This window comes from Apodemus sylvaticus, chromosome 1, assembly GCF_947179515.1.
Source record: "Apodemus sylvaticus chromosome 1, mApoSyl1.1, whole genome shotgun sequence".
NCBI lineage: Eukaryota > Metazoa > Chordata > Mammalia > Rodentia > Muridae > Apodemus > Apodemus sylvaticus.
This window is the reverse complement of record NC_067472.1, coordinates 120,899,488-120,926,799: the sequence shown is the minus strand read 5'-3', so window position 1 is coordinate 120,926,799 and position 27,312 is coordinate 120,899,488. Positions and strand designations below refer to the sequence as shown.

The following is a 27,312-nucleotide window of genomic DNA, read 5'->3' as shown; positions in this document are numbered from 1 at the left end:
ATGGCAAAGATGTTCTCTTTGATTCTTTTATTCTTGGTTTTGAAGCTTTCCTTTATTTTTTGCCTTTTGAGTGACCCCATGTGCTTTTGGAGAATAAAGGACAATGAAAATTATTTAGGAGATAAAGAGGCTGATTGTTTCTTTTCCATTTATACAAAGCATGGTTATGTGAAGAATGATTATTACAGTGGGAATCTAGACAAGCAGTAAGTGTGTCCTTCATTTATACATAAATGCACATAAAGAATTCTAGAGTGCTGAATGATAGATATGATCCTATGAACCTTCTGGCTGTCCTACTCTAGGACATGACTAATATTTATTTTATGTTTTACAGCCAGACATTTTCCTAATTAAGTTGATTTTATGGTGTAGCTTGCTATTTGTCATTTTTTGAATCACCATCCAGGTAGATGCTGAATGAATGAATCACACTATTGAACTTATTCTGAGAGAGATTCCCTTAATAGGACAATTTCCATCACAGGGATTCATGTGATATTCCTGAGATAAGTAATAAAAACACTGGTTTTGGTTTATTTCATAAAGCCTAAGAGAAAGTGCTCTTTTATAGATTTGCTAATGCTTCTTCCATGTGCCTGGATGCCCAGTCCCTGAACATCAAACTTCAATATATCTGGCCTGATTTTCAGTTACATTTATTGAAAAGATACACAGATCTAGGTCGAATAATACATATGTCATAATTCCAAAAGTTGTTGAAATCACAGAAATCTAAAGAAGAAATAGAAAATTGCAGTAGAATGCTAGGTTTATATGATAAGGAAAGTCATGTTACATTAATAAAGAATACCTACTTGTAAAATGTAGCATTGAGAATATGATGCAGTAGTTCCAATAAACAGATGTAGATGAGAAAGATTTCAGGGTAACTTGAACTCTTTGAATAAGAAAATCTTCTGAAATAAATGTGTTATTGCTCCCATAACCTATATTCATTGTAGGCAAGCTTTGGCTTAGATGTCAAAGAGAAGGTGCTTGTAATTCATTTTTATTGATTTTATGTAAAATATTCTGAAAATTGAATCTCCTGAAAATTTGAATATATATTCTTCCATATTTTGTGGTATAAAAATGAGAAGATTCTAGAGAAGTGTTTTAATTCCTCCTCTTATGAGTAATAAAGAAAATAGCAAGATGTTTATTTCCTATCAAGTATCCTGTATTTCCAATGTTTTACAATGAAAAGTAAATTATTAATGTAGGCACTTATTTATGAATACATGCTGAGCTGCAAAATGTTATTAGGTAGTCATTTTAGTTTTTATTTTCTTCATTGCATATGTTCATTACAAATTGGATTATTGTATCTAAGTTTCTATAAAGTCTTGTATATTACATAACAAACCTGTTTCCACAAGAGTATATATTTCTCTCCCTATACTGTGTCTATATAATCAAGATGGATGCAGGCCTATTGAATGTTATTTTATCAGCAGTGTTTAGATATTTCTATCATTATTATTAAAACACTATCAACACTGATAAAGCAAGTGAATTTTTCAAAGTAAAATACTGAATTATTAATCCACCTATATGATGACTGGTATGAGGTAGAATCTTAGGGACATTTTGATTTGCTTCCCTAAGGATGTTGACCATTTCTTTAGGTGCTTCTGGGCCATTCCAGATTCCTCAGTTGAGATTTTTTTCTTTAGCACTGTACCCCAGTTTTTACATAGGGTATTTGGCTGCTTGGCTTCTAACTTAAAGTCTTTGTATATATTGGATATTAGCTCTCTATCAGATGCTGTGTTGGTAAACGTATTTTCCCAATATGTAGGTTACCGTTTTGTCCTATTGACAGTGTCCTTTGCCTTACAGAAAATTTTCAATTTTATGGGATCCATTTGTCAATTGTTGATCTTAGAGCTTGAGACATTGATATTCTCATCAGGAAGTTCTCCCTTATGCAGATGTGTTTGAGGTCCTTATCCACTTTTTTCTATTAGTTTTAGTGTATCAGGTTTTATCTGGAAGTCCAAGACATTTTAGTGTTTATAGTGCGAGTGTTATTGAAATTTTTTATTTTCAAATCTAAATTTCAAATACGTTGATATCAATGGTGATAGACAGATTCTGAATTTCTCTGTTGCAAACCAAGTGTATTCCCCGTGTAGTTTATGTTATTGTCTCTAACTTAGAGTATTTTGGTAGAAAAAAGAGAAAAGGACATTATATTTATTTACTCCCTCTATATCTAAAACATTGCTGTAGATTAAATATGATGAATACCCAATGTCCTTGTACAGTACATTATTGATCTTAAGCTTGACAATGTTTGACATATTGCTTTCAAGGTGACGATTAAGTTATTGGTTATTGCATCACTGGGATAGGGATTCTGACTTTCCCTATATGTGTTTAACTGTTTCATCAAGTCATGATGTCAACTGACCCAGAACCAAAGCAACCAAATCTTCCTTCTGTTTAAGTCTATATCTGAAAACTTTTCACTTTGAAACTTCTTAACTGGAGCATATTTTTATTAATTCTTTGAGTGTCATACATTGTATTTTGGTTATTTTGAACTTTTTCCTCGCTCAATTCTTTGTGCAATCTGTCTTGCCTACTGAAGCAATTTTTGTATTTTATTATCAAACTTTCAAGATTAATCAGTGCTACCCATGTATTTTCAGATGTGATATTTTATGCAAAACTCTGGCAAACATACACTCTCAGAGAAAACTATATGTCCCTTTCCAATCAGGTAAACCTGCACCTAAGTGTGGGCTTTTCTGTTGAATTCCATTTCAATGACTGTGTTTAGTTGTCCTTGAACTGTTTTAGGGAGTTGATTTTTTTTTTACTGCATTGAGTTTATCTTTATAGATTATTTTTAATATCCAGTGAACACTCACCTCAATCTCTTAAAAGATGTACTTTTTCCAATGATACCAGATGTTTGGAAGGGAATAAAATTTGCATGTTCTCTATAGTGCTAATCATTCCTTTATATCTGGTTCTCTATAATAGTTTTTTTGTTCTTACCAGGGAAACAATGACCTTCATGAGTATGAATAACATATTTCTTATTCAAAATTCTGTTGGTTGTAATTAAATTTAATTCATTTTCCATAAAATAATACAAGTTAGCATCAATTGTCATCAAAATATGCATGCTTTTTAAAAAATTGCTTTTAATGATTTTCTTTTAAAACCCAATGATATGCTTTTTTTCCCATGTGTTCTATCATTTTCTTCTTTTTTAAATTGCTTTTAATATCTTTTTACACTTCAGTTGTTATCCTCCTCCTGGTCTTCCCTAAGATATTTCTTCATCCCATTTCTCGTGCCACTTCTCTAAGAGGATATCCCCATCCCCTACACCACCACACCCTGGAAAGCTTTCCAATTTACAGGGACACAAGTCTTTCCAGAGTTAGATGCATCTTCTCCCATTTAGGCCAGACCAGGCAATCCTATGTTGTACATGTATCAGGAGCCTTGGAACTGATAGTGTTTGCTGCCTCCTTTGTGACTCAGTGTCTGAGAAATCTCAGGGGTCTAGGTTAGTTGAGACTGCTGGCCTTTTAATGGGGTGGCCCTCATTCTTACCTTCTTACAGACATTCTCTAATTCATCCATAGCGGTCCCAGACTTCAGTCCATTGGTTGGGTGTAAGTATTTGCATCTCTTTCAGTCAGCCGTTTATAGGGCTTCTTGGAGAACAGCCATGCTAGACTCCTGCCTGTAACCCCATCATAGCATTAGTATTAGTGGCAGGCCTTGACTCTAATAAGATGGATTCGAAGCTATGCTGGTCACTGGACCACCTTTCCCTAAGTATTTTCTCCATTTCTGCCCCAGCAGTGCTTTTAGATAGGAACAATATTAGTTCAGAGTTTTTGACTGTGGTATAGCAATTATATCTCTACTTGATTTACTATCTTTCTACTGGAGGTGGGCTCTGCATTTAAAATTAACCCTTCTGTAGTATTAATAAGAGTTAAACGTGCTATATATGACAATTATTATTTGATTCACATCTACACATTTATTTACAATTTCTCAATTTAAATGGCTTCTTTGAACAATACAAATAACATTTCCTATTTTTCTGCCACAAGTACCCTTGATTGTATTACTTTTATTTTTTAAAATATCATTACCCGATTGAGAATAGCAGAGAATGTATTATCATCATATTTAATCACTTTCAATAATTCTTCCAGATTCCTCCACACTGATTTGTTCAATCTTCAAAAAAAATCCATCAAGTCTAATTTGCACTGTAAATATACCCTTATATGTATTACTTGACATTTTATGAGGTTTAATTATCAAGGGGATACAATTTTAAAGATTACTGATTCTCATTCATTCAGTATATGTTCTCACTCACCATCTAGCCAACATCTCTATTAGTCCATATTTTAATCGCATTCTATGTGCAGGTAGATATGGACTGTATTATTTCTCATGCATGTATATAGTGGGTATTTATGGAATAATAAATGCTATTGTTGAAACAGAACCTTGACATTTGAAAACTCAGAATGTCCCTTCACTTTCATGCTTAGAAGTAGAAGACATTGTCGTGAATTGAACAGGAAATCAATATCAGATAAACTACAGCCTTTCTACAGCTTAAAGAGAAATCTCCCAAGTGATAAGTAGACACTCACCAAGCAGATGAGAAAATGTGGCATCACGAAACTAAAAAATATTACAAAAATATAAAGCACTAAATATTTTATAGAGAAATCATTGACTATAAAATGATTGTATAATATTCATGTTAATATAAGATAAATCTACGATTTGAAAAGATTAAACATAAATTTCCTTAAAGCTAATTTGATTTAAATGATCTTTTTTCAACTTAGGTTTTATTAATATATGATTTATTATTTATGTGTTTAAGTGTGAATGAAATATATTTATAGATGTGTAAATCCAACACATAATACCTAGAATATATCATTCAGAATCTTGAATGCTGTTTCCTTAAACTCTTATCTTTTCATAACCTCATCCCTACCCTATTCCTAAATCTACTTTCTGTTCCATGCTTGTACATTTGTATTTTTAATTTAAATGAGATTATATGCTTCACCCATTATTATGCTTTTTTTACTAAGCATACTGTTTTCCAAGGCCAACTAAATTGCTGGCATAAATCAAATTTATATTCCTTTCATTATTTATATAAAATATATTTTTAGTATAATATACTCAAATTTTGATTTTTACTCCCTCAACTCCTGTAAGATCATGTCCTAATTACTTACAATACAGGCCCACATCCTTGTATTCACTCACTAAAACTTGTCGTATAAAGAAAAGTATTAAAATAGGATGAAAGAAAATTATTAGAATATAAAAAAAAATTCAAACAAACAGAAAAGGAGTCTCTGCAAAAATAAAGGCATGAGCAACACTGGTATATTCAAATAAAAATAGACATATACATCTTTACCATCGAGTAGACCATAAAAAGAAAAGTTTGGAAGATATAAAATGTATACAGAAAAACTATAAACTTCAAAAGTAAATTTCTTGACAAAATATGATAAGGCAAAGAATTTCCAAAATATCACTGAGTTTATCTTCTGTTTTTTCATCCAAATGACATTCAATATTCCTTTGAAAATGTATTACCAGTGAGTTTTTGTATCTCAAGTGTGGATAGAAAACATAGATTTGGGTCTCTTCACTGTTATAGACATGGGTGCATTTCCATTCTTCTACTTGAAGCCATACATTTGGGCCAGTACCATTGTTGAAGACAGCTTTTTTATTCTATATTCTAGTGTAGTTTTCTGGATGTCTTTATAAAACATATTCATCCATCCAAAGGGGTATGTTTATTTCTAGGCCTCCAGCTGCATTCTATTGATCAAAACCCACCCTCTTTTGGATAATTTTAGTAATAGAGTTGTTTAGAACAAAGTGAGATCAGAAACGGTGACAGTCCTCCCGGTTATATCATTACTTAGGGTTGTTTTATCTATTCTTTTTTTGTAATTCTAAACCGAGGTTTGTAAAGAAACATCTAAAATTACTTGACATATCTGGATAAATCTGAACTAAATAGACCCCAAGGCAAGCTATGTGATAACCAGTGATAGTCCTATCAGGAAAATGTTATGATTATATCATATATCACCCAATTTTGTACAACCTCGAATAGAAAATAAAAAGAAATGAACAGTGTGGAATGAAAAAAATTGTAAGAATTGCAACCTATGAGTTTATTAGACATTTGCAATTATTGAAACAAACAAATATGGTCTCCTATCCTTTATATATTAATGAAGGGTCATGACATTTTTAGTGTTGATTCTGTAAAGAAGTATAGCATTCCAGATAATGCTCTCAATTATTATTATATGATGATCTCATTATTATAAATAATGAGAATTATTAGATAATTCTCATTTATTTTCCACACATTAGGTAACATAATTATAGCCTGAAGGCACTGGATGATTCAAAATTGGCTCAGAAATATTTTTTGCTTCATAGAGGACACATAGATATTTCACCATGTTAAAAAAACATAAGAACTGTAGAAAAATGACAGAATCCTGTTAATATAAAATTTATATTTAAAAAGTTTATTAAAAATAAGAGAAAATGAACATGGTGTCCAATTTCAGAACATAGTTAAAGAAGTCAAAAGGAGATAACAGTAAACTCTGCACATGCTTAATACATGTGTATATATTAAATATAAGAGTTAAAAATCTAATTTAATAAAACAACTTTACAACTGTTAAACTATTTTGCAGGCCTCACATCCTAATACATATACATAGTAAGTAACTGGATAGACTAATCAATGGGTCACAAAAATCCAAGAACTCTATGCTTAAACCCCATTGAGCTTTATTTAAGATTACCATAATTAGAACCCATATCCACCACAATCGGTGTGCTCTGTTTCCAGGGTGACACCTAAGACCATCCTTTTCATTTCCTCTGTTTATTTTGCCATTGAAGAAATCAATAGGAACATTCATATATTACCCAACATTTCTCTACAAGTTAAGATTGAATGTAACTTGATGCTGGATCATATGAAAGGAGGTTTGTCTTTGAAAAGAAATGAAATTGTTCCTAATTATTATTGTAAAAATCAGAGAAGTTATTTAATTGTACTTACGGGACCTCTATGGATTACATCTTACAAATTTGGACCAATCCTGTACTTCTCCAGAACTCCAGAGGTAAGTCAACAAGGGTTATATTTAATGAAGACTATCTTACCCCAGTGTGAGTTTCTGAGTGCCAAGTCTAACTAAAAGGCCGTGAATTTATTTATATCTATTCTGATGCATCAAATATGAAAATTAGATACTTCCTGTAGCAAGCACAATAATTTTATGGCAAACTGGTGGGAGAAACATCATAGTGTGAAATTATTTACACTTGGTTTATAGCTACTTGTATAGCACTTCACAAGAATTTGGATACTATTTTAATAATAAGATGAAGAATCCAAACTTTCCCATAATTCCAGCATGTGCTCTAGCACATGTAGGTCTTATAATGAGCACTGTGCATTTCATCTTCTTCATAGTGATACTTATGGTCAATATCTTTCAGATTTACTGTGGTTATTTTCATTTCCTAAGTGATCAGGAACAGTTTCCTCATCTCTACCAGATGACTCCCAAGGACACATCTCTATCACTAGCCATGGTGTCCCTAGTAGTTCACTTCAGATGGACCTGGGTAGGAGTGATCATTACAGATGATGACCATGGAATTGAATTCCTTTCTGAATTGAGAACAGGAATGGAACGAAGCACTGTCTGCTTAGCATTTGTCACTATTATCTCAAATGAGCGGATATCATACTTTAAAATGATTCATAAATATTATCACCAAATCATAATGTCAACAGCAAAAATTGTGATTGTCTATGGGGATAAAGAATCTCCTGTACAATTTAACTTCATGCTATGGAAACTTCAAAACATTCAGAGACTCTGGGTCAGTGTGTCACAATTTGATATGATTACAATGATAGGAGAATTCATGCTTAACTCCTTGCACGGGACCGTCATTTTTTCACATCATCAGTCTGAGATGTCTGGTTTTAAGCATTTTATGCAGACAGTGCATCCATCTAACTACAGTAATGACATGTCTTTCGCTAAACTATGGTGGACTTACTTTAAGTGTTCTTTGCCACCACCAAATTGTAAAACACTAAAGAAATGTCCAACCAAAACGCTATTTAAATGGTTTTTTGTGCCACCACTTGAAATGTCTATGAGTGAAACATGTTACAACTTATACAATTCTGTGTATGCTGTGGCCCACTCACTTCATGAGATGGTTCTTCAACATGTAGACACATACTCAGATAATAATGGAAAGATATTGGAATATAACTCCTGGAAGGTAATGAATCTTAGACTAAATAGAATATATATCATAGAGATGGCATTCATAGAGGAAATCTTTAATTCAAAATTCATGTAAATAATTAAAATTTATGCTAAATATGTCTTTCTGTACTCTACCACTGCCTAAGATGCAAATTGCTTTACTGTCATAATTAATGAGACAAACAGTATTGAAACCCAAGTCTGCATTTCATAATTTTTCTTAAGATGCATATGTGTATCTCATGACTTTATCATTTGAAATCTTTCTTATGAAATTAGTAAACGAAATTATGAAAATTACTCATCTTTTATTTGAACAAAAATTTTCTGAATAATGTAATGAATTTATCTAAAATACTTTCAGGTACTTTTACGATATTTTGAACTATTCTGTATTCAGCATTTTTATGAGAAAATAACAGCAGAAAAAAATGGATAATTTATTGCTACTCTCAAATAATAAAATTCATGTGGACATGTGTTATTGCACCAAATCCAATATGCATACAGAATTTGTAAACCATAGGAAAACTACTTTACATGTATAAAGATGAATTTTATTTTTTAAGTACTAGATACTTCACATGATCCAGTATTTGAGGACTGTATAATGGATACAAATGATATTCCAAACTTAATAATTTGTGTAGAAATATGTCTGCATAGTTGAAAGTAAAATGGCAAATGTGTTTTAGGTATTTTCTTTTCTGAAGACCATACAATTTGTAAATCCTGCTGGAGACCTGGTAAACATGGATCAGAATAGAAAACTGGATGCAGAGTATGACATTTTCTATATCATTGATATTCTAAAACAATATGGACTTAAAATGAAAATAGGAAGATTTTATGGTCACTTTCCAAATGGACAGCAACTCTTTATGTCTAATGAAATGATCGAGTGGGCTACAGATATCAAGGTGCTAATTTGGTTTTACTTTTTACTGCTTTACATGAAGGAATCTTGTCTATTTTTGTTTTATTATAGAATAAACATTTTAACATTTCCTCATTTAGTGAATTCCAGTATCCTAGATTCCCTCCCTCCCTCTATCCCTCCCTCCCCCCCCTCTCTCTCTCTCTCTCTCTTTCTCTCTCTTTCCCTCTCTCTCTTTCTCTCTTTCTGTTCCCTCTCTCTCCATTCTCTCTCACTCATTATCTCTCTCCATTTCTCTCTCGTAAATGTTTCGCAATATAGAATATTGTGGATAGCCTTGGGCTTGTATTTTGATGCTAATTCCACTCCTCAGAGGCTCCAGATGAGGAGTTGCCTTGTGAACTTTCTCTGCACCTTAACTTTTCAAATAAAGGCTTGAGGCAATGATTGGACAGGAAAATTGGTGAGGAGCTAGGAGCTTAGTGGAGGAGCCACAAGCGATCAACAGGACAGAGAGTTGCTACAAGGAATCAATGAAGAAGCTTCAGAGAGACAAGCTTGAAGCCTGGAGAAATGGCAAGTTATATGTGATAATAGAGTAGTGTAGTCGGAGATCTGCCCAATCTAGGCTTATAGCTTGTGTTGTTAAAGACTGAGTTGAGATTTCTTACACAGGGGAATTGGGTTAGAAACAAAGTAGCAACAATAAAAATAACCATTTGTTCCTAATAATTTTATCTATAAAAAGCAAAACCATCTAATTTTGCTTTAGAATATGATACTTGTGAGTAAAAGGTTTTTCAGTGGCTTTCTTTTGTGAATCAATGCAGCTTTTACCACATGTCAAACTGTTTTTTTCTATTATCTGTATTCTTTTCTTCAGATGCTACCCTCTGTATGTAGCATGCCTTGCAGACCAGGACTCAGAAAATACTTTAACGAAGGAAAGGCTGTCTGCTGTTTTGATTGTTATCCCTGCCCAGAAAATGAAATTTCCAACATGACTGGTAAGGGTATATTTTCTCAAAGCAATGATTTTGCTTATATTTCTCATATGCACCTAGTCCTCACGTGTCATTTTGGGAAGGGAATGATAAATAAAACTAAAATAAATAACACCACTAAAACTGTGATTTGAAATAATTACTTTCTTTATTGGAATTCATTTTCTTTTGTATTTTTAGAAGAAATGATAACTAATTCTTCAGAGTAGTAAACATTAATGCATTTTTATAATTGTATACTTCAAATTTATTAAAGACATTGATGATATGTATTTTTGTTTTTCAAAATTCACTGATTTTTATAACAGTCACTATATATTGCTTGATGTTGTATCATGTTTTAGAAGTATGAATTTCTGAATTTTTCTATGGTGGATAAATAGTGTATTTTGAAGTTTGCTCCGGTGCACAGATGAGTTTGGAGACAAGTACATGGAACTCTGAATGAAAGCTTTTATTTTAAGATTAATATATCATACACACAGAGATATCATAATTAAATAGGTACTGGTATTTACATTTAGATTAGTAAAATATTTTAAAAATAATTTTTCTAAGTAAGAGTACAGTAAAAAGATTCAAATGATATTGTAGCACATGTATCAAAATCAAATTAATGGTTAAATTTATTGACTTTTGCCTTTGTTGAATACAGCACACCAAAATAAATTTTATTAGATTTGCCTTGCTCCTATATGTTTTTCTTTTTTATTGTAAATAGAGTCTTTTCTATACAGGAAATACAAGCACTCTAAACTTCCAATTTTTATAGTCTTCTTGGATTCCTCCTACATCCCTCTCTCAAAGAACCATTCTCCTTATATTTTATGTCCAGAAAAGTATGGACCTCCAAAACAAGATAGTCAGGACAAAAGAAGATACAATAAGTCAAACCAAGGATAATCATACCAAGGATAGAAAAGGCATCCCAGTAAGTGGAAATGAATTTCAAGGACCCCCAAAGAGTCAGAGATATACCTGGTCCCTCTGTTAGAAGTCCCACAGGATCTCAAGCTAATAGCACCTCATGCAGACCTCCTCATGCTTCTAGCTAGATGCTTTTTTTCTGATTCACATGTGATAGTTCTGCCTAGTTGAAATGGTAGAATATGTTTGTGCATGCTTGTGTGCGTGCATGTGTGTATGTGTGTGTACGTGTATGTGTGCATGCAGCTCTGAATTCCTTCTGTATTTTTCACTTTTCCCTACCACGTTCTTCTGAAGAGAAGGATAGGATGAAGGTGTCTAATTTAGTCTCTCTCTGCATGCCTGGGTATTGGTCTATATACCTGCTCCTATCTGCTGCTTAACATATCTTCTCTACTGTTTTCAGGATAAAGAACAGAACTGATCTATATACATATATACATAAATACATATATGTACATATGTATATATGTATATATGAAATTATATTGATATATATATTGTTATATGTTCTGTTATATTGGTATTTATATATTATTTACATATTTATATAAAAATGTAGCATAATATCAACTAGGAATCATTCCTTAATTTTTTTATTTTTATTAAATTAATAAAATACTTTTAAAATATACCATACAGAATTGACATTTCTTTAAGTCATCAAAATAATTTTAATAGTAAAATGCCTCTTAAATGTATATGATATCTGCTCAAGCTAATTTTAATAAGTACTCAACCAGATTTTAAAATCTCTTTGTCACATTAAACATGAAAATCTTATGGTGATCTCTATGAAAGGAAATTGTGACAAGTACCTAATTACATAAAATGTTTTCCATCTCCAAGGTAGAATACACAGCGTAAATGTGTCTTCACAGAATAAATGGGACAGTATTCCTTCTGTTTCTATTTTGTGGAATAGTTTGAAGAGTATTGGTATCAGGTCCTCCTTGAAGGTCTGATATAGTTATTCACTAAAACCAATTGGTCCTGTGGTTTTTGTGGTTCTGAGACTTCTAATGGCTGCTTTTATTTCTTTAGGGGTTATGGGACTGTTTAGATGGTTTATTTGATCCTGATTTATCTTTGGTATTTAGTATCTATCTAGAAAATTGTCCATTTCATTCAGATTTTCCAGTTTTGTTTGACATAGTCTTTTGATGGCAATGTTCACCAAAAATTTGATGATTTTTTGAAATTCCTGTTTCTGATGTCATATCTCCCTTTTCATTTCTGAATTTTTTTAATTTGGATACTGTCTCTGTGCCCTCTAGTTAGTCTGGCTAAATGTTTCTCTATCTTATTGATTTTCTCAAAGACCAGCTCCAGGATTTGCTGATTCATTGTATAGTTCTACTTATTTCTACATGGTTGAATTCAGCCCTGAGTTTGATAATGCCCTGCCATTTATTCCCTTTAGGTGTATTTGCTTCTTTTTTGTTCTACAGCTCTCAGATATGCCCTTAAGGTTGGAGGGTATGCACTGTCCATTTTCTTTTGGGGGCTGATTTTTCCATCAAGCACTGCATTCATTGTATTCCACAAGTTAAGGTATGTTGTGACTTCATTTGCATTAAATGTAAAAGTCTTTAATTTCTTTATTTCTTTATGGACCAAGTTTTCACTGAGTAGGGCATTGTTCAGCTTTCATGTGTATGTGGGTTTTCTGTTGTTTTAGTTGTGATTGAAAACCAGCTTTAATCCATGGTGATCTAATAGGATGCTTGGGATCATTTTAATTTTCTCATATCTGATGTGGCCTGTTTTGTGACTGATTATATGTTGAATTTTGGTGAAGGTACCATGAGGTACTAAGAAGAAGGTATATTCTTTTGTTTTAGGATGAAATGTCCTATAAATATTCATTTGGTCTTTAACTTTAGTTAGTTTCGCTGTTTTTCTATTTGGTTTCTGTTTCCATGTTCTGTCAATTGATGGGAGTGGGGTGTTGAAGTTTCCCACTATTATTGTGTGAGGTGCAATGTGTGCTTTGAGAATTAGTAGTTTCTTTTATGAATGTGAGTGACCTTGCTTTTGGAGCAAAGATATTCAGAATTGAGAGCTCTTGGTAGATTTTTCCTTTGGTGATTATGAAGTGTCCTTCCTTATCCTATTTGATAACTTTTGGTTGAAAGTTGCCTTTATTCAATATTAGAATGACCACTTCAGCTTGTTTCTTGGGACCATTTGCTTGGAAAATTGGTTTCCTGCCCATTACTCTTAAGTAGTATCTTTCTTTGACACTGAGATGTGTTTCCTGTACTCAGAAAAATGTTGCGTCCTGTTTATATATCCAGTCTATTAACCTATTCCTTATTGGGGAATTGAGTCTATTGCTAAGAGATATTAAGGAATAGTGATTGTTGCTTTATAATTTATTGAAGTTATTTTTGTTTGTTTGACTTTTTATGTTTGTTTTTCTTTGGGTTTGTTGAAAGAATTTTTCCTATTTCAAGGGTATAATTTTCCTCTTTGTGTTGGAGCTTTTTCATCTATCATCCTTTGGAGAGTTGGATTTGTGGAAAGATATTGTATAAAATCTTTAATCCAAGGAATATCTCAGATTCCCTATCTATTGTAATTGAGGGTTTTGCTGGGTATAGTAGCATGTGCTGGCATTTTCTTTCTCTTAGGGTATGTATGACATCTTCGCAGGATCTTCAAGCTTTCATAGTCTCTGGTGAGAAGTCTGGTGCAACTCCGATGCTTCTATATGTTACCTGGCATTTTCCCTTACTGTTTTTAATAGTCTTTCTTTGTGTTGTTCATTTGATGTTTGGACTACTATGTGACAGGAAGAATTTATTTTCTGGTCCTATCTATTTGGATATCTGTAGGCCTCTTGCATTTTTATAGTCATCTCTTTCTTTAGGTTAGGGAAGTTTTTATATAATATTGTTGAAGATATTTACTGCCAGTTTAAGTTGGGAATCTTCAGTCTCTTCATTACCTATTACTCTTAGGTTTGGTCTTCTCATTTTGTCCTGGATTTGTTGGTGCCTGTGTTCTGAATGTGTGTCCCACTTGGACCAGGAATTTGAGTAGAAGTAGTGTTTATACTTGACCTCACAGATGAGTCAACACTACTAGAAGACCAGTTCTCTCCAGATAGTATTTGGGTATGGAGTGCATTGGCACAGGACCAACTGTAGGTGCAGAAGGAACCTGGAAGGATCCTGTCCCAGTCTATTCCTCAGTTCCTGTGTCTTGAAGATCTGGGCAGGTCACTCTGAGCAAAAGTGGTGTTCTTACCTGTGCTCACAGGTGTGTCTGCACCCCTTGGAGACTAGATCTCACCTGATAGCATTTAGTTAAGCATCATTGTGACACAGGATCAGTTCCAGTTGAGACAGAAACCAGAAACCCAGTCCAGTGATTTTCCCAGAGAGTGTCCAATCAGTTTCTAGGCATTCAAGAATTCTTCACACTGCTTTCATTTCCGGGTTGTTTTGATTTGCATTTTCCTGATGACTAACAATGTTGAACATTTCTTTAGGTATTTCTCAGCTGTTCGATATTCCTGAAAACTCTTTGTTTAGTTCTGTACCCCATTTTTTAATTGGGTTATATGGCTCTCTGGAATCCAACTTCTTGAGTTCATTATATACATTGGATTTTTGCCATCTATTGGATGTAGGGTTGGTAAAGATCCTTTCCCAATTTGTTGGTTGCTGGTTTGTCCTATTGACAGTGTCCTTTTCCTTACCAAAACTTTGTAATTTTATGAGGTCCTATTTTTCAAATATTGATCTTAGAGAATATGCTATTGGTGTTCTGTTCAGGAAAATTTCCCCTATGCCCATGTGCTCATTGATATTTCCCAATTTCTTTTTTATTAGTTTTAGTGTACCTGTTTTTATGTGGAGGTCCTTGATCCACTTGGACTTGAGCTTAGTACAAGGAGATAGGAATGAATCCACTTGCATTCTTGTGCATTCTGAACTCCAATTGAACCTGCACCATTTGAGGAAAAGGCTCTCTTTGTTCCACTGGATGGTTTTAGCTTCTTTGTCCAACAGCAAGTAAGCCTAGATGTGTCGATCATTTCTCTGTCTTCAATTCTATTCCATTGATCTAATTGTCTGTCACTGTAACTATACAATGCAGTTTTAAACACTATTGCTCTGTAGTACTGTTGAGGACTGGCATACTTATTCCCCCAGAAGTTCTTTTACAATTGAGTATAGTTTTAGCTCTTCTGGGCTTTTTGTTATTTCAGAAGAATTTGAGAATTGCTATTCCTAACTGTGAAGAACTGAGTTGAGATTGCAATTTGATGAGGAATGCATTGAATCTTTATATGGCTTTTCTCAAGATGGCCTTTTTTTTTTTTTTACTATATTAATCTTTCCAATCCATGAGCATGGGAGATTTTTCCATCTTCCTAGGTCTTCTTCAATTTCTTTCTTCAGAAACTTGAAGTTTTTGTCATACAGATTTTTCACTTGTTTGGTTAGAGCCATACCAAGAGTCTTGCTATTGTTTGTGGCTATTATGAAGGATGTCATTTCCCTAACTTCTTTCTCAGCCTGTTTATCCTTTGAGTATTGGAAGGCTACTGATTTGCTACATTTAATTTTGCTGAAGTTGTTTATTAGCTTTAGGTGTTCTCTGGTGGAGATTTGTGGGTCGCATAAGGATACTATCATATCATCTGCAAATCATGAAAATTTGATTTCTTCCTTTCCAATTTGTATCCTTTTGACCCCCATTTGTTGTCTAATTGCTCAAGATAGAACTTCAAATACTTTATTAAATAAATATATATAGAGAGGGCAGCCTTTTTTAGTCCCTGATTTTAGGGGGACTGCTTGAAGTTTCTCTCCATTTAATTTCTTGTTGGCTATTGGTTTGCTGTATATTGCTTTTATGATGTTCAGGTATGGGCCTTGAATTCCTGTTTTGTCCAATACCTTTAACATGAAAGGATGTTGAATTTTGTCAAATGATTTTTCAGCATCTAATGAAATAACCATGAAGTTTTTTTTTTTTGAGTTTGTTTATGTAGTGGATTACATTGATGGATTTCATTATAGTGAATCATTCCTACATCCCTGGGATAAAGTCTACTTGATTATGGAGAATGTTTGTTTTGATGTGTTCTTGGATTCGGTTGGCAAGGATTTGATTGAGTATTTTTGCATCGATATTCATAAGGAAAAATGGTCTGAAGTTCTCTTTGTTGGTTGAATCTTTTTGTGGTTTTGGTATCAGTGAAATTGTGCCTTCATAGAATGAGTTGGGTAATGTTCCTTCTGTTTCTATTTTGTGGAATAGTTTGAAGAGTATTGGTGTTAGATCTTCTTTGAAAGTCTTCTTTGAAGTACTTCTGTCCTAAAACCATCTGGTTCTGTGTTTTTGGTTTTGTTGTTGTTGTTGTTGTTTTGTTTTGTTTTTGTTTTTTGTTTTGGTTGGGAGACTCTACATGACCACTTCTATTTCTTTAGGGTTATGGGACTGTTTAGATGGTCTAGCTGATCCTGCTTTAACTTTGTTCTTTGGAATCTGTCTACCGAATTGTCCATTTCATCCAGATTTTCCAGATGTGTTGAGTACAGGCCTTTGTAGTAGAATCTGATAATTTTTTGAATTTCCTCAGTTTCTGTTGTTATTTTTCCCTTTTCATTTCTGATTTTGTGAATTTGTATACTGTCTCTGTGCCCTCTTCTTAGTCTAGATTAAGGTTTATGTATCTTTTGATTTTCTCAAAGAACCAGCTCCTGTTTTTTTTTTTTTTTTTTTTTTTTGTTTTGTTTTGTTTTTTGTTTTTTTTTTTTTTTTTTTTTTTTTGGTCTTTTGTTTTTTGATTCTTCATATAGTTCATTTTGTTTCTACTTGAATGATTTCAGCCCTGAGATTGATGATTTCCCACCTTCTACTCCTCTTGGGTTTATTAGCATCTTCCTGTTCTAGCTTTCATGTGTGCTGTTAAGCTGCTAGTTTGTGCTCTCTCCAGCTTCTTTTGTGTGGCATGAAGAGCTATGAGTTTTCCTCTTAGCACTGCTTTCATTGTATTCCATAAATTTGGATATGTTGTGACTTCATTTTCACTAAATTCTAAAAAGTCCATGATTTCTTTCCTTATTTATTCTGTAACCAAGTTATCACTGAATAGAGCACTGTTCTTCCAGTTATATGTGGGCTTTCTGTTGTTTTTGTTGCTATTGAAGACCATCCTTACTCCATAGTAATCTTATAGGAGGCATGGGATTAGTTCCATCTTCTTATATTTGTTGAGGTCTGTTTTGTGAACAATTATAGGTTCAGTTTTGGAGAAGGTATCATATGGTTTTAAGAAAAAGGTGTATTTGTTTGGTTTAGGATAAAATGTTCTATAGATATCTATTGAATCCATTTGGGCCAAAACATCTACTAGTTTTACTGTTTCTCTATTTAGCTTGTGTTTCGCTGGTCTGTCTATTGAAGAGAGTGGGGTGTTGAAGTCACCCCACAATTATTGTGTGAGGTGCAATGTGTGATTTAAGCTTTAGTAAAATTTCTTTTATGAATGAGTGTGCCCTTGTGTTTGGAGCAAAGATGTTCAGAACTGAGAGTTCTTCTTGGAAGCCTTTTCCTTTGATGAGTATAAAATGTCCTTCTGTGTACTTTCTGATGAATTTTTCTTGAAAGTCTATTTTACTGGATATAAGAATGGCTATTCCAGCTTGTTTCCTGGGAACATTTCCTTGGAAAACTGTTTTCTAGTCTTATACTCTGAGGCAGTATTTGTCTTTGACCCTGAGATGCCTTTCCTATATGAAGCAAAATGTTGGGTCCTCTTTACATCTCCAGTCTGTGAGTCTATGTCTTTTTATTGGGGAATTTGGTCCATTAATGTTAAGAGATATTACAGAATAGTGAGTGCTGCTTACTGCTAATTTTGATGTTGGTATAATTATACTCTTTTGGGTTTATTGAAAGAAGATTAATTTGTGCTTTTTCTATTGTGTAGTTTCCCTCCCCTTTTTGGTGTTTTCCATTCATTATCCTTTGAAGGGTTGGATTTTTGGAAAGATACTGTGTAAATTTGTTTTTGTCGTGAAATACCTTGGTTTCTCCATCCATGTTAGTTGAGAGATTTGCTGGGTATAGGAGTCTGGATTGGCATTTTTGTTCCCTTAGGGTCTGCATGACATCAGCTCAGGCTCTTCTGGCTTTCATAGTCTCAGGTGAGAAGTCTAGTGTAATTCTGATAGGTCTATCTTTATATGATACTTGACAAATTTTCCTTCCTGATTTTAATATTATGTCTTCATTTAGTATATTTGGTATTTTAATTATTATGCGACAGGAGGGATTTCTTTTCTAGTCAAATCTATTTGAAATTCTGTAGGATTCTTATATGTTTATGGGCATCTCTTTCTTTAGGTTAGGGAAGTTTTCTTTTATAATATTGTTGAAAATATTTTCCTGCCATTTAAGTTGGAAATCTTCATTGTTTTCTGTACCTATAATCCTTAAGTTTGGTTTTCTCAATTTGTCCTGGATTTCCTGGATATTATGGCTCAGGAGCTTTTTGCATTTTTCATTTTATTTGACTGTTGAATCAATGCTTTCTATGGTTTCTTCTGTATTTGAGATTCTCTCCTCTATCTCTTGTATTCTGTTGTTGATTCTTGGATCTTTGACTCCTGGTTTCTTCCCTAGGTTTTCTTAGTTCAAAGATGTTTCCCTTTGTGTTTCATTTTTGTTTTTATCTCCATTTTTAGATCCTGAATCGTTTTGTTCAATTACTTCACTTGTATTTTTGTGTTTTCCTGTAGTTCTTTAAGGACTTCTCCCTGTTTATGTGTGTTCTCTTTTATTTCTTTATGGCAGTTATTTATGTCCTTTTTATCAGCATCTTGAGCTGTGATTATAAATCCAAATCTTGCTTCTGGTGTGTTTGGGTATCCAGGACTTGCTATTGTGGGAGAATTGGGTTTGGATGTTGTCATATTGCCCTAATTTCAATTAGTATCATTCCTATGTTTGCCTTTTGCTATCTGGTTATCTCTTATGCTAGTTGGTCCTGCTGTCACTGACTGATGCTTGCCCTTCCTGAATGCCTGTAAGCCTATCTCAGAACTCCTGGGTGAGCAGTTTCCCCTGGCACAGATTACTGTAGGTCTGCCCAGCTCCTGGGTGCAGGTGGGGCCCTGGCAAACCAAGTCCCAAGTGATATTACACTTGGGTGTTTTCTGTGTTCCTGGCAGTTAACAGCCCACTTAGTTGCAGAAGTAAAAATGGTGGCTTCACCTCTAACCATGGGACTTCCTAAGAGCAGATATCCTCTAACAGACTAGGTGCATAAAGGTCTATGATGGTGCTGTCCAACTCCTGGGTGCAGGTGGGGCCCTGGCAGACAATGTCCCAAGAAATCTTACACTCTGGTGATCTCTGAGTACCTGGCTGCAGCTGGCTGCTCAATCACAGAAGGAAAGATGAGGGCAGCCTCACCTCTAAATGCAGTACTCCCTCTAACCACAGGACATCTTGCAGGGTAAATAACCCCTGGCAGGTTGGGTGCACAGAGACCTGTGGTGCTGCCCAGCTCCTGGGTGCAGATGTAGCCCTGACAGTCTGTGTTCCAAGCAACCTTATAATCAGATTATTTCTGAGCACCTGGCTGCAACTCTCTGCTCAGTCACAGGAACAAAGATAATTCCATAACTTTTTAAAATAAATGTTAAGTGCTATTTGGGATTTACTAGTTCTCAGGAATATTCATTCTCTAGGTAATGACCATCCAAGTAAGGTTGGGCATCAATTCCTTCTTGTGGAGTGGATGTTAACTTAAATCAGTCATTACTTGGTCATTAAAAAAGTTATGAGCTACCGTTGCTGCAGTACACTTTGCAACCTGGATAGATTTTAAGTGAAAGGTTTAATGGGTGGTATAATGTCTATGTTTATGTTTTCACAGCATGTATAATAAGAATTCTTGCACATACCAGATATATATCATTCCTTGGTCAATAACTAGAGTCAAACTTGTGTTCAGCAATGGGGTCACACTATCAGGTTTCAGATGGTCATCTTCAGACCAAGAAACAACCTGCGTTGTTTATAAATTTTCCTGTCAACCGGTCAGCCAAAGACTCAACTAATCTTAGCCCAGCAAATTACTTTCATGGTTGCAAAAGATCACAAGTTTAACCTCTGTATTCTCCATTCATAGACTTCTACACTATGGCTATCTCCTCAGATTCTATATTCAAAAATGTTTCTACAGTCAAACTAATACATTCTAATTTCAGTTGTTCCCTCTCAACACTCCTTTCTTAACCCACAACAGACCACTTGATCTTCTGTCTTCTTCTGCACTCAACCACAAATATATGTGTTTTTAAATCACTGTTACTCTATCAAACAGCTTGAGGGCTGCTTTTGCTTTCTGAAGTTCTTTCAGCACCAGGATTTTTTTAAACTATCTTGTTTGGTTATATTTTCTTCTTCTTTTTTCTTTTCTGTGTGAAGTTAAGAAATATTTTTAAGGTGTCTATAAAGAATTATGTTAGTATATTGATGGGAATGGCATAATTCCATCTATGGGAATCTACACCACAGTATAGCTTGCTTTTGTCAACATGGCCTATTTTGCTATTAATCCTACCAATCCATGAGAATGGGAGATCTTCCCATCTTCTGATATTTTATTCAGTTTCTTTCTTCAGATACTTTAAGTTCTTGTCATAGAAGTCTTTCTCTTGCTTGGTCAGGGATTTATTTTGTGCGGGTATTGTAGAATGTATTGTTGCCATAATTTCTTTCTCAGTTGGCTTATGGTTTATTTAAAATGGGACTACTATAATTTTAGTGGTAATATTTTATCCAGCCACTTTGCTGAAGGTATTTTTTTAGCTGCAGTTCTTCTCTGTTGGAATTTCTGGAGTCACTAATGTATACTATCAAATCATTTGTGAATAGACATCCTTTAACTTATTCCATTCCAATTTGTATCATCTGCATCTCCTATAGTTATATTGCTCAAGGAAGAAATTAAAGCACTAAGTTGACGAGATAGGGAAATATGCAGGAGACTTGTCTTATTATCGATTTTATTAGAATCTCTTTAAGATCTATGCACTTAATGTGGTGATATCTTTGGCTGGGTGAATTTTGATTTTATTTTGTTTGTGTGTACATCTTGTTCCTCATCGCTCCAAGACTTTAATCATGAAGGTGTGTTGGATATTGGTCAGAGTTTTCAGTAACTAATGTGATAATCCTATATTTATTTTTTCAGCTTTTTTATATGGAGTATTAGGTTAATGGATTTGTTTTTAAATATGCAACATCTTTGACTTGAAGAACACTTTATCATGGTGGATGTTTTTACTGTGTTATTTTGATTCTGTAAAAACAAAATTCACTACAGTTTTTGAGTTGAGATTTTATCATCAATGATCATAAAAGAAATTGGCCTGAAATTCTCTTTGCTTACTGAGTTAATGCAGAGTTTAGTTACCCAGGTTACTATGACCTCATAAAAACAATTTGGCAGTATTTCATTTTTTTCTTTTCTTTTTTTTTCTTTTATTGGATATTTTCTTTTTTACATTTCAAATGTTATCCCCTTTCCAGATCTCTCCTCTGGAACCACCTAATCCATTTTCTCTCCCATTCCCACTATGAGGATGCTCCCCCAACCACTCCTGCCTTCCTTTCCTCAAATTCTGTTATACTGGGGCTTTGAACCCTTTAAGGACCAAGGGCTGCTCTTCCCACTTATCACAACAAGGCCATTCTCTACAACATATGCGGTCAGAACCATACTTTTCTCCACGTGTACTCTTTGATTTGTGTTCTAGTTCCAAGAAGCTCCAGGGGTTGTGGCCAACTGATATGGTTGCTCTCCCTACGGAGCTGTAAACCCCCTCAGCTCCTTCATTCGCTTTTCCAACTCCTCCATCAGGGACCTCAACCTCAGTCCTATGGCTGGCTAGTAGCTTCTGCCTTTGTATTTGCCAGGCTCTAAAAGAGCCTATCAGTAGACAGCCATATCAAAGTCTTATGAGCAAGCAATTCCTGATATCCTGAATAGCGTCCAGGTTTGTTGACTGTATATGGATTGTATCCCTATGTGGTGCAGTCTCTGGATGGCCTTTTCTCTTGTCTCTGCACCACACTTAACCTCCACAATTCCTCCTGTAAATACTTTGTTTCCACTTCTACAAAGCACTGAAGCATCCACACTTTGGTCTTCTTACTTCTTGAGCTTCATGTGGTTTATGAATTGTATCATGGGTGTTCTGAGCTTTGGGGCTAATATCCACTTATCAATGAGTAACTAACATTGTTTTGTTTTGTGACTGAGTTACATCACTCAGGTAGATATTTTCAAGTTCTATCCAGTTGTCTGTAAATTTCATGAAGTCATTGTTTTTTATAGCTGATGAGTACTCCATTTTGTAAATGTACTACATTTTCTGTATCCATTCCACTGCTGAGAGACATCTGGCTAGTTTCCAGCTTCTGGCTATTATAAATAATGCTGCTATGAACATAGTGGAGCATGTGTCCTTATTACATGTTGGAGGGTCTTCTGGGTATATGCCCAGGAGTTGTATAGTTGGGTCTTCAGTTAATACTATGTGCAATTTTCTGAGAAATCGTCAGACTGATTTCCAGAGTGAGTGTACCAGCTTGTAATCCCATCAGTAATGGAGGAGCATTCTTCTGTCTCCACATTCTTGCTAGCATCTGGTACCACCTGAAGTTTTGTTTCTTAGCCATTCTGACTGATATGACAGGGAATCTCAGAGTTGTTTTGATTTGCATTTCCCTGATAACTTAAAATGTTGAATATATCTTTAGGTGCTCCTTAGTCATTTTATGTTTCTTCATTTGGGAATTCTCTGGTTAGTTCTGTTCTCCATTTTTATTAGGGCTATCTGTTTCTCTGAAGTGAAAGTTCTGAGTTCTTTGTATATATTGGATATTAGCCCTCTATTGGATACAGGATTGGTAAAGATCTTTTCCTACTATGTTGTTTTTGTTTTGTCCTATTGACAGTGTTTTTTTGCCTTACAGAAGCTTTGCAATTTTATGAGGTCCCATATGATGATTCTTGATCTTAACTCATAAACCATTGGTGTTTTGTTCAGGAAAATTTCCTGTGTCAGTATTTCTTTTGTTTCAATTTTGTGGAATACAACAGGGAGCATTAATATTTACTTTACATTGAAAGTCTGGTAGATTTCTGTCCTAAAACCATTCAGAACCAGGTTTACATTGTTGGGAAATATTTACTGACCACTTCTATTAATTTAGGAATTATAGGAATACTTAAATTCATAGCTAGTCTTCATTTAACATTAGTAACATGTATCTACATAGAAATCAACAATTACCTATAGATTATGCAATTTCTTGTAGTAGAAAATTTTGAAGTAAGACTCAGTGATTCTTGCACATGCTTCAATGTCTACTGAGCACCATGGATGAAACATAGTTAGTGGTGGGTAGTAATTCTGGATTTAAATATTAAAATTGATTCTAAAACCAGAAAGTGGAGGCACCTGTCCAGATCTCATGCTGATTAAGGCTTATTAAATATATAAAGACTGTGTGTGTGTGTGTGTGTGTGTGTGTGTGTGTGTCCTTTGTCCCCCAGGAATTCAATAAAATTGTTGAAAGTACAACATTTTTATACTATTTGATTATTTTATTGTTGTTTTCCCCTCAGTTCCCCCTGCCACTGATTCACAATCCATTCCTTTTCCCCCTTGCATCCTAGAAAATGCTCCACTCCACCAGTGCCTCAGACTGGCCTATGTATGCTGTTGGTTGCTTTCTCAGTCTCTGTCAGCTCCTTGGAATTTGGAATAGTTTACCCTGTTGGTCTTCCTATGGGGTCACACTCCCTTTCAGCTTCTTCAGTCCTTCCTCTAATTCAAACATAGGGGTTCCTGACTTTATCCGAGCAGTTGTGTTAATATGCCTGTCTTTGGTTCTGTCAGCTGCTGATAGGTCCTCTAAGAGGGCAGTCATGACAAGTTCAAGGCTATCAGTACATCAGAACATCAGTAATAGTGTCAGGCCTTGGTGAACCCCCTCCCATGAGATGAATCCCAAGTTGGGCTGGTCATTGGACTGTCTTTCCTCAGTCTCTACTCAATTATTGCACTTGTAGTAATTTTAGACTGGAATGATTCTAGGTTACAAATTTTGACTGTGGGTGTGCCACTATGTTCCTATATTTGAGCCCATCACTATTTACTGAAGGTGAGCTCTTTGAGTTCCCTCTCCCAAACATTGGACATTTTTGCTAAAGTTACCCATGAGTCTTTGGAACAGCTAACATTTCAGGTCTCTAGTACTTTCTAGAGTGTTCTCCACCTTCTACCCTCTAAGATTGCTATTTTCTGTTCATTCTATTAGCTATGTGTGCTTATCTCCTGCACCCCCCAAATCTAATCCTGAACCCTTGCTTTTCCTCCCCCTCTTCTCTAACCCTATGCCCTCCATCTGCCTGCTGTGATTACTTCCTTCCCCCTTCTAAGTGTACTTGAAATATCCTTACTTGGCCCTTTCTGCTTGTTGACCATTTTAAGGTCTGTAGGTTGTTTCCCAGGTAGTCTTTACTTTTTTTGTAATATCCACTTATCATTGAGTGTATGCCAGGCACATACTTTTGGGTCTGAGTTACCGCACTCAGGATGCTATTTTCTAGTTCTATCCATTTGTCTGCAAAATTCATGAAGTCTTCTTTTTTAATAGCTAAATAGTATTCCTTTATGTAAATAACCACATTTTGTGTATCGATTCTTTGTCTGAGGGATGTCTGGGTTGTTTTCAGCTTCCAGCTATTACAAATAAGGCTGCTATGAACATTGCGGAGCACATGCCCCTGCAGTATGGGTTTGGCATATTTTGTGTATATGCCCAAGAGTGGTTTATTTTGATCTTCAGGTACACTTATTTCCAAATTTCTGAGGAACCACCATATTGAGTTCCAGAGTGGTGGCACCAGTTTGCAATCCTATAAGGAATTGAGGAGAGCTCCTCTTTCTCTACATCATTGACAGCATTTTCTGTCATTTGAGGTTTTGATGTTATCCATTCTTATTAGTGTGAGGTAGAGTCACAGGGTCATTTTGATTTGCATTTCCCTGATAACTAAAGACTTTGAACATTGTTGTAAGTGCTTCTAAGCCATTCAAGATTACTTTACTGGGAAACGATTGTTCTGCTCTGTACACCATTTTTTTTAAATTGGTTCTTTGGTTCTTTGGAGATTAATTAACTGCTTGAGTTCTTAATATATTTTGGATGTTAGCGCTGTGTAAGAAGGAGGGTTATTAAAGATTTTTTTCAATCAGAAGGTTGTCAGTATTTCCTATTGATCATGTCTTTAGCATTACAGAATCTTCAATTCTGTATGAATTGAAAATTCATGAGTTTCTATTTATCAATTCTTTATCTTAGCACATGAACCTTTGATGTACTCTTCCGGAAATTTCTCCCTGTGTGAATGAGTTTAAGGATATATCACACTTTCAATTCTATTAAATTCAGTTTGTCTGGTGTTAGGTTGAGATATTTGAATCATTTGTACTTGAGCTATGTGCAAGATGATAAATACAGATATATTTTAATTCTCCTATATCGACACCACCAATTAGACCACTTATTGAAGATGCTTTCTTTTTTTTTCACTGTATTTTTTAGCTTCATTGTCACACATCAAGTATTTATAGGTATATGGGTTTATGATGTATCTGCTGGTCTTAACTCCAAAACTCTAAGTTTTAATTTAATATTATTTTCTCTAATGATGTCTCCTTCAAAGGTAAGTTTTCATAATGAATGGTAAAGACTATATGAATTTGTACGTGTAAGAAGAAATGTGTGGAAAAGAGTTTGGAAATATAATGGGTTAGTAAAATGTTGGCTATAATTTCTTCTCTAAGATATGGAGTAGAGAGTATAAATGTCAAAATATGTGCTTGAGAGCATAAGTATGATCATACCATTTGTTGAAACATCTCCTTCTAAGTTCTTCTTTTTCATAATATACACAATTATAAGTGAAAATTGTATGATTCAATTTGTGATAAATCCTAGACATAGTATTGTGGACAAATAAATTTGAATATTAAGATCATATCTTATAATGTTTCCATATTTAAGTATGCATTAAACACAAGCTGTAAGCCTAATTAGAGTTAATTTGTCTTGTGATTATTCAAGAAAAATTAAATCTGATAATACTTTCCTTCCTATCCTAGACATGGATCACTGTGTGAAGTGTCCAGAGAATGAGTATGCCAATACAGATCAAACTATCTGCCTCAAGAAAGTTGTGACCTTTCTGGATTATGAAGACCCCTTGGGAATGGCTCTGGCTGGAGTGGCTCTTTGCTTCTCTGTTCTCACAGCTGTTGTACTTTGTATATTCTTAAAACACCGAGACACTCCAATAGTCAAGGCCAATAATGAAACTCTCAGCTATGTCCTACTCATCTCCCTCATATTTTGCTTTATCTGTTCCTTTCTTTATATTGGTCATCTGAGTATTGTCAGCTGCATCCTCCAACAGACCATGTTTGCCATTGTGTTCACTGTGGCTGCCTCTACTATCTTAGCTAAGACAATTACTGTAGTGCTAGCATTTAAGATAACTGTCCCAGGAAGAAGATTGAGGTGGATGCTGCTTTCGGGGGCACCTAATTACATCATTCCAATATGCACCATTATCCAAATGATTCTCTGTGGAATCTGGCTGGGAACATCTCCTCCATTTGTTGATATTGATCTGTACATGGTACCTGGACACATCATCATAGTTTGCAACAAAGGTTCAGTTATTGCCTTCTACTGTGTCCTGGGATACATGGGCTCTCTTGCTCTCGCAAGTTTCACTGTAGCTTTCCTGGCCAGGAATCTGCCTGATACATTCAATGAAGCCAAGCTCCTGACATTCAGCATGTTGGTATTCTGCAGTGTCTGGATTACCTTTCTTCCTGTCTACCACAGCACTAAGGGCAAGGCTATGGTTGCTGTGGAAGTTTTTTGCATCTTAGCCTCCAGTGCAGGGATGCTGCTTTGCATATTTTTGCCAAAGTGCTACATTATTTTGATGAGACCACAAATAAATTCTTTTAATGAATTTAGGAAAATACATGCTAAAGCTACAAATATTAATTGA

At 34.6% G+C, this 27,312-nt stretch overlaps 1 protein-coding gene across 1 annotated transcript; it reads left to right on the top strand.

The window, feature by feature from the left end:
* On the top strand, nt 1-27,312 carry LOC127681494 (vomeronasal type-2 receptor 116-like). Its single transcript, XM_052177796.1, has 6 exons — nt 1-206; nt 6,917-7,196; nt 7,576-8,379; nt 9,062-9,286; nt 10,127-10,250; nt 26,393-27,312. Exons 1-6 carry the CDS (start codon nt 1-3, stop codon nt 27,310-27,312), a joined length of 2,559 nt encoding a protein of 852 aa, XP_052033756.1.

Excerpts from the sequence above, each read along its gene's own strand:
- LOC127681494 (XM_052177796.1), top strand. The coding sequence starts at position 1 with ATGGCAAAGATGTTCTCTTTGATTCTTTTATTCTTGGTTTTGAAGCTT. Across the intron at positions 207-6,916 it reads AGTGGGAATCTAGACAAGCA|GGTGACACCTAAGACCATCC; the intron begins GTAAGTGTGTCC and ends CTCTGTTTCCAG. Across the intron at positions 7,197-7,575 it reads ACTTCTCCAGAACTCCAGAG|ATTTACTGTGGTTATTTTCA; the intron begins GTAAGTCAACAA and ends AATATCTTTCAG.